General features: G+C 44.1%; 1 protein-coding gene across 1 annotated transcript in view; it reads right to left on the reverse strand.

Moving 5' to 3' along the window:
- Positions 1-443: 443 nt before the first annotated feature.
- lingo3b (leucine rich repeat and Ig domain containing 3b) overlaps positions 444-15,700 on the reverse strand; it is a 109,708-nt gene continuing 94,451 nt past the window's right edge. Inside the window, exons 2-6 of the mRNA XM_084057063.1 lie at positions 5,653-6,096; positions 4,759-4,929; positions 4,661-4,678; positions 2,550-3,293; positions 444-2,082 (exon numbers count right to left, since the gene is read on the reverse strand). Of these exons, the coding sequence (XP_083913189.1) occupies positions 1,513-2,082; positions 2,550-3,293; positions 4,661-4,678; positions 4,759-4,929; positions 5,653-6,039 (1,890 nt within the window). The 5' untranslated portion in view covers positions 6,040-6,096 and the 3' untranslated portion in view covers positions 444-1,512. The remainder of the gene's footprint in view (positions 2,083-2,549; positions 3,294-4,660; positions 4,679-4,758; positions 4,930-5,652; positions 6,097-15,700) is intronic.

Below are 15,700 nucleotides of genomic sequence, written 5' to 3' on the forward strand. Positions count from 1 at the left end.
GGGGGGGGGGGGGGGTGTCAGCTGGCTGGCTGAACTCCGGCACCAAAGGCAGCTGGATGAAAGGGTAACGCAGGGAGCTTTGGGGAAGAGGAGGGGGCTTTGTGATGGGAGGCTGAAGATGGAGAGGTCACATTGACATTGCACCTCTCCCCCTCCTCTCCTCTCCTCTCCTCTCCTCTCCACGGACCCCCCGCTATTTAAAACCATTCTTTATCTCTGGGACTCCAATCGACACTGTAAAATCGACAGTGTTTATGCAGCGTGCGAATGGAACAGAACGGACCCGTATTACGGGTCCGTTCGGTTCCATTCGTACGCTCTCTGACTTGCAGACCCGCTAAGGGTCCATTTGGAATCAGTGCTCTACCCGACCATCCAGCCAGCCTCCATCCGACCCGCCATTGTCCCGGTCCCCCCCCCCCTCCCCTCCCCTTGCTCTCGCTCTGGTGTTGGTTGTTATGGTTACGGTGCAGCCCGTGGTGTCCGGTGGGCTTGACTTCCTAACCAAACCCTCCGGGCCACAGGGGCTGCCATGGCAACGCATGCGGCCAGTGTGCTCATCCCAAACTCACACAGCACAAAACCTCGTCGCAAAACTCTTTTTCATTCCTGTTAATTATTAGATGGATCAAATCACATGCGTCATGCTTTTTGTTTTTTTTCCATGCCGTGTAAAAAAAACTAATATCATGGTCGTGGTTATTTAATTTGGGTTTTATTTTATTTGATTAGATTTTTTGTGTAGCGTTTTGGACCCATAGCACAGCCTTCCACACCATTCAGCTGTGGCCTAAATTGACATGGATCTTCCAATAGAAGTTACTGTACAAAAAAGTATCCAAAAATGGCTTATTTTCATTATTATTGTACAACTTAAGTCTAAATTGCAATTTTACATGCTTTTTGCAATGATTCGAAGCAAGGCAGGCTTTAGGAACAGTGGCAGTACAAATGCTGTGACCGGACAGTAATCATGTCTCTCCTGGTGACAATTTCTGATTTATATCCCAAATTCCTGGAATACTGTAAAGACAAAACGTGTTCATTTCCTCTTTCTAGAACCACCAAGAGAGACATGGGCACCAATAGTCACAAGCCCAGGAATCATGCCAATTTCTCACCTTAATATTCTATAATTGATCTTTCCATTGTGCTTATCAAAGCTAAAATGACAATATACTGTAATAGCTCTTAAAAAATATCATTGTAAAGTTACTTATTATCTTTCATAAGTTGCATTTCTACCATAAGCTGAATATTAACAAACAAAACGCTGGGAGGCAGTGACGTCAGGGTCATTTTGTTGTCAGCCAACATCAACGCAAGTCAAATTTAACCACGGCTCTAGTTTTTTGGTTCATCCAATTGAAATGGATCCGTGGACACATTCGTGGACAACACTATGTCTTTGCGAGTCAGCGCGGCTGTGTGTGTTTGCATGTGTCTATTAGCGCGTCGTCATTCTAGACGACGCGCTCATGCCTCCCCCGAGGGACCCCTGGCTGCGTTGTTTCATATCATCTTCATGTTGAACTTCCTGGCGCCTCCCGAGGCGCCGCCGGCGGCCGGCTCAGACTTCCTAAAGGAGTACTCCACTGTGAAGTTGTTCTTGCGTTGGCCGCGGCCGCGGCTCCACACGAACAACATCAGGAAACAGACGAGGACCACACCCAGGAAGGTGATGCTGCCCATGGCAGTGGACACCAGGATGGTGGTCATGTCCAGGGTGAACTTGAGGAAGACGCGCGTGCCGTTCACGCCGGTGTCGTTAAGGAACTCGCCGTTGTACATGGAGCGGTTCAGGAAGAAGGCCGAGGCGGCGTCCAGCGGCTGGCCGCGCACCGTCAGCGTGGCGAAGTAGGTGTCGTTGCCGCCGGCGTTGCTGGCGATGCAGATGTAGGTGCCGCTGTCGGTGAGCTGGGCGTAGCGGATCTCCAGCGTGCCGCTGGGCAGCACCGTGATGCGGCCGGCCGTCTTGGCCGTGATCCGTCGGCGCTGAGGGGAGATCCACACGATGGCCGGCGCCGGTTCGCCCTCGGCGCGACATATGAAGTTCACCGGCTGACCCTCGCGGGCGCTCACCTGCGGTGCGGGGAAAAAGTGAATTTCTGAAAATGTTGATAGCTATATTTGTTAATCTTTGCTATTTACGGCTATTTTCACTGAATGTTTGCCTATAATGACACACCCACAATAGGTAGAAGGTCTCAGAGAAGAAAAAAAAAGCGAACAAACCTACAGTAAACCCACTGCTTTGAGTGACCGATCCTGATTGATTGATTGAATACTTCAATAACACGATTGTTAACAGTACAGGTAGTACAGTCAAAAGTTATGCTAAAAGGATAACGCAAAAATGCACAGGGGGCTTTTTTCCATTGTGGACCAATATGATTCTGTAATTCAGTAACCTTTTTAATTTCCAAGCTGTTCACACCCAATTTTAACACATTCCTTGAACCATGTCACCACATGTATCTGATCATCTGGCTACATGAGACTATAGGGCTCATCATGTGGTTAACACGCCTCGTCATCATTTTGATTACCTGCTGCATTTTGCGGTTCCGTATCTTGGGCTTCTGGCAGGTGAAATGGTCAAAGAGTGCCGAGTCGGTGAAGGTGCCCAGGCTGTGACCCTGCACCTCCACCGGCCCGGCACACACCGGCACCCTGCCGTCGAAGTTGAGGGTCTTGCGTCGTTGCAGGATCCACAGCAGACGGCAGTCGCACAGAAGGGGGTTCCCGTCCACCCGCACCGTCTCCAGGCTGTTGACCGAGTGGAAGGAGCTCTCCTCCAGAGTCTGCAGGTCGTTGCCGGAGAAGTTGAGCACCCGGATCTGCCGCAGGCCGCCCATGGCGTGGGGCTCCACCGTGGCCAGCCCCGTGTTCACCATGATCAGCTCCTTCAGCCGCAGCAGGTCGCGGAAGGCCCAGGGCTCCAGCGTGGAGATGGGGTTGTAGGACAGGTTGAGGTGGGTGAGGTGCACCATGTTCTTGAAGGCGGCCGAGGGGACGGAGGTGATGTTGGTGTTGGTGATGGAGAGCCAGTGGAGGTCCAGGCCCTGGAAGCTGAGGGGGGAGATGTACTCCAGGTACGGCCAGCTGTCCACCTCCAGGCCGCGCAGGTTGGACAGCTTGCGGAAGTTCTGGTCCTCCAGGGCGGCGATGCTGAGGTGACGCAGGCGCAGGGTGACCAGGCTGCGGAGGTACGACAGCGTCTGGCCGGAGATGGAGGTCAGGTTGCAGCGCTCGATGGTCAGATCCTCCAGACCCAGCAGACCTGAGAAGGCCTGGCGAGGGAAGAAAACAAGCATCTTAAAGGAGCACTAGACAACATTCAGCCACTAGAGGTTGCACAAGGTTTGCTATTTTCCCTGTCACCCTTAAAAGGCAGCAAAAGGCCGCAACCATGGACAATGACAGCCTTACAAGAATATATTTAGGGGAGATATTATGAAAACAGATGTACAATGGCTGCCATCAGCTTATGCCATACATAGGCAAACAAATATTGTGGTTATTCTATTCCATGCGTTTTTAAAAGCTCTATTGTTTTCTTTTCATTACTCATTTTCATAAATATATTATATATATCCCTTTAAGGAGGTCACTCCATTCAATTAATATCAATCTTACACTGATCTTCAAGCATGGTCTTCTCAGGGAATTTTAACTTAACCATCACTGTAGGCTTTATTAAAAGGTTGGTTGGTCATCATTGGCTATGAGGAGGGAACATCACTGTACTGTGTTTGATCTACAAAGCCTTGCTTAATAAATTGCCAGATTATCTTAACAGCTTATTATCATTTAGAGTTTGTAATCTCTACTCTCTCACAAGATTACTTGGTTACAAACATTGCCCACTGTTAAATCTGATCCTTTCCTTATTATGTCCAACTCATGTCGAACTGTCTACAATCTGCTTTAAAATTGGAGAAGTTAATTTCACTCGATCGCTTTAAATAGCTTGTTGTCAACACTTTGAAATCTGTATGTACTTGTATCTTATGAAATCTATAATGTTGTTATCTTTTGTAATATGTATCTGTTTAATTTTGAGCTGTATGTTTGTTGTAATCAGGGCGTCATTGGGAAAGAGTGCCTGCTCTCAATTGGCCTTCCCTGACTACACTCTCACTCCCAAAACGGCCTATAGTGACTTCTTGGGTCAAATATGACCAAACGTCAAACATTTGACGTGACAGGAGTGGGGTCCGCTTCACGTAATCTAGCCGTCCCGGTCAGTTCCCTACTCCTGGAATGCTGAAGTGCAGTTTTCAAACCCTAGACGTAATAGGTTTGACGGCTCCGCAAAAAAACTGTTAAAACAACGGAGGGTGCCGCTTAAAGCGGACGTGAGCTATGAGCGGCATGGCCGAGCAAGCCGTTAGGTGAGCTAGTCGCCGTGCCGAACATTGCGAAGTCCGCTTCAGCCGACTTATCACTGTTCGATTTACTGAATTTTTGTAACTCATCGTTCCCCCTAGCCAACATGTGCCGTTACGGGGACCCCCCCCCCAGAGACATCAAACATTTGCCGTTTGGTCAAATCCGTCCCAAGCCGCCACCCGTTTGCCGTCTTGGGAGTGAGAAAATAGAAGTGAAATGAATAATGATTTCTCTTCCCAGTTAAAGAACCTCCGAGCTCCTGTACCTTGTGTGATATGTAGACCTATAGTACTGTACCTTGGGATATGTCGACCATCTATACTGTAGACCAGGTCTATACTGTACCTTGTGTGATATATAGACCAGGTCGTTGTCTCCGACCTCCAGGTGCCTCAGACTCCTCAGGTCCTGGAAGGTGTAGTCCAGCAGGATGACCATCTTGTTCTCACTCAGGTCCAGGCTGGTCAGGTTGCCCAGCTTGGCGAACGCCCCCATGGGCACCAGCTTCAGCTGGTTCCCCCGAAGCTTCAGCACCTTCAACAGGAGTGGAGAGAAACCAACTTAACCAAGTACTATAATAACTGAAAACAGCCTTTCGACAAGCTCTCAATGTGGCAGACGCATTGACATCTTGTAGATCGGCTATTTTCCCTGCGTAACATGCTTCCATAGAAGACATGCTGGCTTCTATGGTAGTGTGGTGACCGAGAACTTTAGTCCATGTATATGTATTTGAGCTGTTTGAACTTGTAAGATGTGTGTCAATGTTTGAATATAGGCATGTAACGATTCACTAAACTCACGATACGATTCGAATCACGATACTAGGTTCACGATACGATTTTTCACAATTTTTTTAAACACAAAATGAAATATTCAATACTGTTTTTTCTCTTATCCTCTTTTCAATACAGTAGCAAATGACTGAAAACTCTTTTTTTTTATCAATTCTCTCGATTTACGATAAATTGTTACATGCCTAATTGATTCCCCCCAAAATAGGGAACAAACTGGGTACCGCTCATAATTCCGACATCCCACTACTCCGACTACGTGGCTCCCGCGTGCGGTTATGGTTAGGTTTAGGGTTAGGTATAGGGTTAGTAACCGTCGGAAAGGCGACATGTCGGCTTCCCGACATGTAACCAACAAACTGTGTCCCTTATCAGTTCAATAAGGAACACGTCTTTTAGTTTCCAAAGTTAGGGAACGATTCCTGTATTTCAAGGGGCCGTTGGTTGTTGACCCCACACTGACCTTCAGGCTCTGGAGGCTGGCGAAGGCGTTGGACTCCAGCGTGGCGATGAGGTTCTCGCTCAGGTCCACCTCCTCCAGGTGGGGGTAGGGCGCCAGGTCGCCCGCCTGCACCCAGCGCAGGCGGTTCCGGCTCAGGTCCAGCAGGCGCGTCTCCGTGGGGATGCCCTCCGGCACGTTGGCCAGCCGCCGCCGCTGGCACGCCACCGACCGCAGCTGGGCGGAGCACTCGCAGCGGGGCGGGCACGCCTGGCCGCCCTCGGGCAGCGCCAGGGCCACCGTGGCGGCCAGCAGGAAGGCGGCGGCCGGGCCCCATCGCCGCCACGCCCCCAGCGGCCACGGCACCGAGGCCCGGCCACGCCCGCCAGGGCCCGGGGCGGAGCCAATCATGGCCCCAGTTCCTCTTGACTCCTAGCCTATCACAGGCAGGGTCTGTGCACCACACACCTGTAGAGAGAAAACACAAGCAGAGCCTGGTTAAAGGTAGGGTACACACAGAAAAATAATGGTTCTTAAATGGTTCTTTAAAAGGCTATGGCTCCACAAAGAACCATCAATTACTAAACAACCATTTGATCTAGTGAATGGTTCTTCATGTTCCTCATCTAGTTCTAGAGAACCTTTTTTTTGTTCTTTGAGGAACCTTTGAACTCTTAAACCATGTCTTAATAATAGGCAGACATTCATCAAAAATAGCAGATCTACAACGCGTCGCACCGCAACGCGTTGTGAGCTTGTAGATCTGCACATTTCAGCCGGTTGATGAAGGTTATACGGTTTAAGGGGTTTGGGTTCTTAATAGAACCATTCATGGTCTGAAAGGTTCTTTCTGGAACCAAAAATGGTTCTACTATGGCATCACTCTGAAGAACCAGTTTTGGTTCCACCTTTATGTTTCTGTGTGTAAGTGATATTTTGCTGTTAAAATAAGTGTTAAATATCCCTATACTCTTATAGCAAGCATTGCTACAGTATAGAGTGTTTGTTCAGTAACAGAAAATGCCAAAATCCATTCCAGTTGGTTCCACTCAGGAGAGAGAACTCTTACAGGATAAATAAATGGAATTGGAAGTGATGACACAAAAGAAATGAGCTTGACAAAAGTGGAACACTAAAACTGTTACTGAACTAACACTATCTAAGCAATGATTAATATCAGAATATAGTGTGTTAACCTTGTTAACCTTTTGTTTTAACCCAAAAAATATATAATTTTAACTAAGAGCAGTAGGAGAAGAGAGCAGAGAAGGGCAGAGAGAGAGAGAGAGAGAGAGAGAGAGAGAGAGAGAGAGAGAGAGAGAGAGAGAGAGAGAGAGAGAGAGAGAGAGAAATAAGATGTAAGATGGAAAGCAGACCAGAGGATGGGGATGGAGAGAGGGAGGGAGGAAGGTAGAGAGGGAGGAAGGGAGGGAGGGAGGGAGGGAGGGAGGGGTGTAAGACAGATTTAGAAATGTGCTGGAGAGTACCTATCATCTCATCTCATCTCATTAACCCATTCAATCCGGGAACGCATCTGTGTCATTTTAGATTTGAGCTAAAACCATTATGTTATACTTTGGATGTTCAAAAATAGCAGATCTACAAGCTCATAGCACGGCAAAAATGAGTGCAAATCTTTGAGTATTATAATTTTTTGAAGCGAACATTTTGAACTCAAATATTTGCTTCCTGAGGGGTCCCTGGAACAAAATATTTTACAAATGTTCGCTTTAAAAAATATATATATTCAAAGATTTGCACACATTTTCCACGATTTTTCGAAAGAATTGCAGATCTACAAGCTCAAAGCTATGAGCTTGTAGATCTGCTATTTTTTGAATAGCCCAAAGAAATCTTGCCTAAAAATGACACAGATGCGTCCCCCGGTCTTAGCGGGTTAAAGTTGCATCCTTCATGCAGTAAATTATCCATGTCTCCTACAGAATAAGTCATATCGCGGCCCAGCGGCCCCGCGGAGCTCTGAGACCCAGAGAGACACGTAATAACTGATGGAAGCCATTTAAAACACAAGCCATTAGCGGAACATGAATCATCTGAAGAGATTCAAGATACTCCACACCATGTCCATTCATTAATTCATCGGTGCTGGTGGTGGTGGTGGGCTAATAAGCCTGGGTTTATAAATCCTTTAATACCACGGGTTGTGTATAAATTAAAGCTGTTAAAACCGGGAAAGCATCTGTGTGTCATTTTAGATTTTTACTATTATAGCAACTAATTAACTTAAGATTTAGAACATTGGTTTAGAAGAGTGGTTCTCGCCCATACCCTAGGTGGTGTTGGTGAAAGGGCCTTTCTGTGTGTAGTTTGCATGTTCTCCCCGTGTCCCCTAGGGTAGTCAGTAAAGATACCCTGAAGATTCTCGCAGGGGCCTCATCCAAGGTCATTTCGACTATGCATGCTTCTCATGGTATCACAACACCACTAAGGCCTTAAAAAAAAGACTCCAGACATCCCAAAAGGCTACTTCTTGGCCTCAATCATACAACCCATCTAACCCCCGCTCACTTTGCTAGGGTTGGATGGCTTAGGGTTGAGGACAGAGTACGGCAACTTGCTTTGGGCCTGGTCTACAAGATTCGACACAACATTGGGATCCCCCTGTATTTGTCAAAATACTTACAAAACGTAAATGAAGTCCACAATCATAACACCAGAGGCAGCTCCACTGATCATGTTCAACCCAGATTTGGCACAAACAAGGGAATGAACTCTTTCTCATGCTATTCAACAAAAATGTGGAATGCCCTACCCAAAGGAGTAAAGGAGTGTAAAACCCTACTCACTTTCAAAACTGCCCTAAAGAATCACCTTCAGGAGGCTGCAATTCCAAACTGGCCCCTGTCAAAGTCTTAACCTACCCCCCCCCACCCTCCTCCTAAAACTGTCTATTGTACATATTTCTTGTTTTTCATACCAGTAACCTGTAAGCTGATTGTATGACGTTCTGCATAGTAGTGTATATTTGTATGTCTTCTTAAATGTCATCATGATTTGAGTGCACAGGGATCTCATTTTAAATAAGCCAAGTGCTTTTTATGAGTGATCCAGTTTAAAGGACCTTGTATTGTGAATTGTACTTCCATGTACTTTTACCATGTCTTTCTAAATAAAGTATTCAATCAATCAATACAAAAAAACAAAACAAAAAAAAACAGTAATCCTGGTCTCTATACTGCCTCCCCCTGGTCAGCCAGGGTGCCTGATGGAGGGGAATAACATGTTCCTTCCACACACTACGTCCTTAGGATTACAAGCTTAGGCATTGGCACTGGGTGAAAAATAAGGGTTACAAAATCATGGAATAAAATGTATTAAAAAAAGAAAAGAAGAGTGGTTCTCAAAAATAGCAGACGTACAAGCTCACAGCGCGTCACCTCGTGCCAAGCTGCGAGCTTGTACATTTGCTATTTTAGAACAATCTGGTCTTAATGGGTTAATTCATTGGTGGGCAATAAGCCTGGTTTATAAATCGTTTACACGACAGGTTGTGTATAAATTAAGCATTATTTGGTAGAATTGGGACGCCGCCGCGTGAGTTGCAGGGATCTGCAGGGAGCCGAGCTGAGACGCATGCATGTTGCATGTGTTGATGTGTTCTCAGCACAGAGCAGACATGCATGCTCTCCATCCGCATGCATGTTGCATGTGTTGTGATCAGCACAGAGCAGACATGCATGCTCTCCATCCACATGCATGTTGCATGTGTTGTGTTCTCAGCACAGAGCAGACACGCATGCTCTCTCCATCCGCATGCATGTTGCATGTGTTGTTGATGTGCTCTCAGCACAGAGTAGACGCGCATGCTCTCTCTACATCCACATGCATGTTGAATTCATGAAGCAGAACGCAACTTGTGACGCAACCACAAAACGGCAGTGTCCCAGTTGTGTATTTGTTGTCTATATCTGCTTTGCTATTTATATGTGCTGGCAAATGTGTATCCCTCTAGTTGTGCAAGAAGCAGCATATTTCTGCCTCTTTTTGTTCCCGTTTTGACCATTATGCAGCGTCATACAGTATGTATTTCACATCGTATTGCTGTGTCTTGTCTATTATACAACTTTGTTTACCTGGTTTCTTTCTCTACTCTATACCCTTATGAGTCTTTTTTTCTTGAAACTGCAAAATGTTTGGGAGCTTCAGCTTGTTAAAAAAAAACTATAATATTCACCCACTCCTTTTTTTTTTTGCTCCTGAGAACTTGTGATGTGACAATAAAGTGGAAGCTGAAGATGTGACTATCTCTGCTGTCAGGCATGAAATATCTCCATATTTTAACTTTAGAAAAAAAAGTATTTTCCTCTGTAAATATGCCCTGCTTTATCACACAAAAGCAGCAGAAATAGCCGATCTACAACACGTCACCATAGATTATGGATGAGTAACAGGTAGGGCCCAAAAGCAGACGAGGTAGGCAGAAGTGTTAAAAAAAAGGTGTTTGTTTGTTATAAACTATGCCGGTAAATCACAGAACTCACTCGACTTAGGTCTACGGACCAACAAGGCTACAGTACAAACACAGGGCTTAAATAGGCAGGGGATTAACAGGAAATCACAAGACTGGCTATATAGTTCCAATGTTTGGAACTATAGCCCATGCAGCCCGTTTTGCAGCGAGATCAAAGCGTGACGTTACTCTATCTTCTACACTCTGGACAAGGCAGGTACATAATTACAGGGGCAGACAGGAAGGCAGAGAACATACTACAAAATAAGGGTACAGAACGCCAAGGCAGGAGGCAACAGAGTAAAAATACAAGACAAATACAGCACATACTGAGCCAAACAGGCCTAAAGAACAGCCCTAAACACTCCAACACCATATAAGGGCAGTCACGGACCAAGGGCTGAGGAGCGGAGCGTGACAATGGAGGTCCTGACGTCGCTCCGTTATCCCCCTGGGTCACGGGAAGTGAAAATACCATAGTCTCATTTGTTTAACACAGTTCTTATATGCCACGATGCTATTGAGACCCTAAGGGTATTTTCAATGTACGAAATATAACTCTGACCCAGGGGGGGATAGCGGCCTAGCGACAGCGATGTCACACTTTGGTTCCCTAAGCGAGGCGTTTTGAGCTTGTACTGTAGATCAGCAATTTTTAGCTATTTTGGTTTTAATCCTGAAAAGTAACAGTTTTGGACATAGTGAGTAGGCCTGTCACAATTATTACATAATCGTCTTATCGCAATTATTTTTTGCATAATTGTCCCAATCGTCTCCATGTCGAAAAATGTTCATACATTTTCAGATATTAAAAAAGCAGAAATAACAGATCTACAAGCTTACAACGCCTCATGTCTGCTATGTTTTACATGTATAAAAATATTAAATATGTCAATAATATCTTTGTATATTTAAGTTATTTATGCCCTGTGCCATTTTTCATTACGTTAAGCTTAAAAGGCAAACGGAAATTACATTTGCATTCATTACGTTCCAATGTCAAACACACAATTAAATTGTTCGATTGCAATTGTTTGAGTGACAGTTAATCGTCAACTTAAATTTGTAATCGTGACTAGTTCTACATATGAGGCTTTTCATCTGACAGTAATGCTATGGATTATGCAAAGAGAAAGAGGTGATTGAAAAGCTGTGTGTGCATCAGCAGGTATTTTTTTTTTTTTGCATCAGCGAGTGTTTATGCATGTAATGTGTAGGATGTGTCATTTCTCTCTCAGTAGGAATTAAAAGTCGTTTTGTTCTCTCTCTCTCTCTCTGTCTCTCTTTCTCTCTCTCTCTCTCTCTCTCTCCCCGCACTGCTGCAGCTCAAAACATGAAATGAATCACTGGTGGTTAACCCATTAAGACCGGGAAAGCATTTGTGTCATTTTTTGATTTCTTTGGGCTATTCAAAAATAGCAGATCCACAAGAGCTTGAGCTTGTAGATCTGCTATGTTTGAAAAATCTTGTAAAATTTGTGCAAATCTTAGTTTGAATTTATTTTTATTTTTTTAAAGCAAATATTTTTTAACTCAAATCTTTGCTTCTGGGGTATTCTACAAATGTCTTCTAAATCCTAACTTTTTTTTGTCGTTGAAAAAACATATGTTGCTATCAGTGGTTCTCAAACTTTTTCATGTCGAGGACCACCAACATGTATTTGGCCACGGACACCCTCATCTCAAAATATTTTGTTCCAGGGACCCCTGCACCAGAAGCAAAGCAAATTTGAGTTAAAAATGTATATATATATATTCAAAGATTTGCAAAAAAAAAACATAATTTTCCAAAAATAGCAGATATACAAGCTCATAGCGCGCGGCACTCCGTGCCGCGCTCTGAGCTTGTAGATCTGCTATTTTTGGAAAATTATTTTTGAATAGCCCAAAGTAAATCTAAAAAAATGACACAGATGCGTTCCCCGGTCTTGTTCGGTTAAACCTTCCTTGAGGCAACCTGTCATCCTTCCCACACAATCCTTCCCATCCTGCCAGCTCCCAGGCAGTCAAAGAGCACCTGGCGCTCTTTGCTTTGGAAAGAGGCAGCAGCAGCAGCAACAACAACAACAACACTCCTACATGATGTCTGTCCATCCAGATATCACCAACCATGACACATTGCATCCTGACAAACTACCAACCAGTCACTTTCATGTACCATTGCTGTTGGGTGATTGATTTGATTTGATGTTGGTACAAGTAATCACAATAATAATTAGCACTGCATGTAACCTCCCTCTTCTAGCCCGGATTTGAACCCGGTTTCCTGTGCAAGTGCTGTACATTTGTTTTACCATTGAGCTAATAGAGCCTGCCTGCTTACTTAGGGGATAAATTGAATATATTGTATTAACATACTCTACCATACAGATTGGACAACATAGATTACATAGTGCGGCTTTAAACCCAGGATATACACACATTAAAGTGTAATGAAACACTTGTTTCAAATGTGCTCCTGCAATAAAAATAAAAATAAATAGTCCAATAAAATTACATATTGGTGTGGAAACCTTGCATTTCCAAAACAGTTCCCTTTTTATTATTATTATTATTATTATTATTCTAAAAACATTTTAAAATAGTGAATATAGCCGATCTACCAAGCTCACTATGATGAAGTAGGGCATTGATTTACAATGTAGGCTAGTAGTACTTGTAGTAGTAATAGTACAAGTAGTACTTGCAACGATTGTTGCAAGTACTACTGTAAGTCTGAATGACAAAAAAAAGGATCCTAAGAATCCATTCTCATTTTCATTAAATAGATTTTTGGATACAGTTTGGCCACTTACATGGTAAATGGTCCATTTAAATACACAGCGTCTCTCTCCAAAGTGCTTTACAATGTCATTACATTAACCCAACTTTACAATGTCATTACATTAACCCATTCAACCGTGCAAGCATGCCCACCTGCTCACCGGGAGATCAGCAACACTTCAGCACTAATCCAGGAGAGGCCTGCACTTTACTTCCTGAGCAGTGGTCTAAAGTAACTAAATACATTTACTCAAGTACTGTACTTCAGTACATTTTTGAGGTATTTCTATTTTAGTATTTCCAATTCTCTGTACTTCTCTGTACTCAACACGCGTTGCTTCGCACCGCATTTCGAGCTTGTGGAACTGCTACTTTTGTGTGACACTGTAGTATGATCAAGTAGTAGGGCGTTTATGAAAAAACACAAAAAGTTAAAGTGTGGAGATAAGAGGTTTCTACCTGAAAGCAACGATATACAGAAAGTGGTTAATATGCTGGTGGTGCAGGTGGTGGATTTGGGCCTTTTCTGCTTAAAGCAGGAAGTTGTTGAAAGAGAAAGATGTCTTTCTTATGCTAACTGTTCTCCCACCAGCGTCTTCACTGAAACCCGGTCGCCCGTCTGTTTGTTCGTCAGATGGTGGGCGAGATGAGAGGGGACGTTTTGTTGTCATCGGAAAGGGGGGGGGGGGGTAGAGGGGGGGGTATCAAAGGTATGTTTCGATTATATTTTTTTCCTGGTGGGAGGCAGAGCTAAACACATCAATAATATATAGGCTGGTGTGTGTTTGCTTATTAACCCATTCAATCCCAGGAACGCATCTGTGTCATTTTAGATTTTATTTATTATAACCATTATTTTCATACTTTGGATATTTTTGAAAAATGTTGAACATTTGTGCAAATCTTTGAATATATACATATTTTTTAAACAACATTTTTTACTCAAATCTTTGCGGGGGGGGGGGGGGGGGGTCTCTGGAACAACATATTTTGATGGGGATCGGTGGCCAAAAACATAATTTTGGGGGTCCTTGACTAGCAAAAGTTTGAGCACCACTGATATAGCAACAATAGTTTTATAGAAAGACAGACATTTGACAGTTACAAATGTTCGCTTTAAAAATATATATTCACAGATTTTTCAAAAATAGCAGATATACAAGCTCATAGCGCGGCACTCTGTAAAAGCCAAAGAAATCTTAAAATGACACAGATGCGTTCCCGGCTTGACTGGGATAAGCACCTTAGAGAGGTTGGGTGGTGTTGAGGTGAGAAGATAGAGCCCACCACATTCTCCTCCAGTGAACTCTACCAGTCTCTATCTAAAACACCAGCCTTTCTCTCGTCAACGTATATAATTCATCTCTTGTTTCAAAGGCAACTGGCACTGATGAGATGAGAAAACGGGATGAAACAGGATTTAGACTCAATTTCAATGGCGTCAAAGGCAAATAACTCCATCCCTCAGCTACTCAAACATGTGCCTTCCTTGTCTAGCTACGTGCACAGACACACACACACACACACACACACACACACACACACACACACACACACACACCCACACCCCTCCGGCACACACACGCACATACGCAATCAGACAAAAACCACAGGCTTTTCAACCCCCGTGGATCGCTTCGCTTTCTCTAAGCCTCAAGGTGGATGAGGCCCCTCAAGCTCAGATTAGCCTGGAAGACAGTGTTTACAGCAGGCCCATATATCGGACCGATCTGCCTCAAATCCACCGTGATTTTCCCATCACCGGGAGACTAAACGGGTGGGATGGGATTTAAGGGCTGATGATGCACAGACAGAGCGCGCTATGCGAGCTGACCCCAATTCTCACCACCGTGGCCCTGGATGGACTCACGCTGTCAGCTGGGGACAACTCACTCACCGTGACCACAGAGAGACTGAAAAACCCCAAACCCCGATGTCCCCCGTGGCGCAGAGCCAGACAGAGGGACACGCTGAATCCCCGAAAAAAGAAATTAAACCAATGTCTGTGTATCAATGTTTAAAACAACTCAAAACAACATCTATTTGATCAAAAGTGAAAAACCATGTGAAATTACGTAAATTTTCCTTTCTCTGCAAATTTTGATTTAGTTTTAGTCATAGTCTTTTGAATAAGATTCCATTTAGTTTTAGTCATATTTTAGTCATCTGAAACTTTTTAGTTTTTGTCTAGTTTTAGCCAACTAAATATCATAAGATTTTAGTCGACTAAATCAACAGTTGATTGAACTTTTTTTTTGGGCGGGCCGTGATGGCATAGAAATGATTTTCACTTATAGCTGCATGCCGAAAATAGTTGATCTACAAGCCTAACCCTAACCCTACCAAAATAAATAATAATGTAGTACCAATGTTCAAATCTATTTGATGAGAAGAATGCTGAGATAATCGTTTCAATGCATACGAAAACCTCTCTGCATTTGGCATTCAGATACTACAGTTGATTGAAGATAGCCAGGCTAAACAACATGTTTTGTTTTCTGTAGGTTAATCAAATGTTTTTAAGTTATTTATCCACAAATGCACCAAGTGTTCCATCATTCAATAGCTGTCACCTCACGGTCTGTCATTGGAAGTCGGGATCAATTCCACCACGCTGTCGTAAACTGGAGTGTGTTTACTGAGGTCAGACAACTTTCTATTTGTAGCAAAACGGATGGCAAAACACAAGTAGAGTTTATTGTATCCAGTCGCCAGGTATGATCTGCTAATTGGATAGCCAGTGTTGTTGTTAATGCAACATAGTATAAAATGTTTTAGAAGAAAAATGACAGGGGAAACATTGTGCTTTGACTGTGGACGAGTGATGTTTTGAGCGTA

This window comes from Gymnoscopelus microlampas (genome assembly GCF_963454915.1).
Source record: "Gymnoscopelus microlampas genome assembly, chromosome: 5".
Classification (NCBI taxonomy): domain Eukaryota; kingdom Metazoa; phylum Chordata; class Actinopteri; order Myctophiformes; family Myctophidae; genus Gymnoscopelus; species Gymnoscopelus microlampas.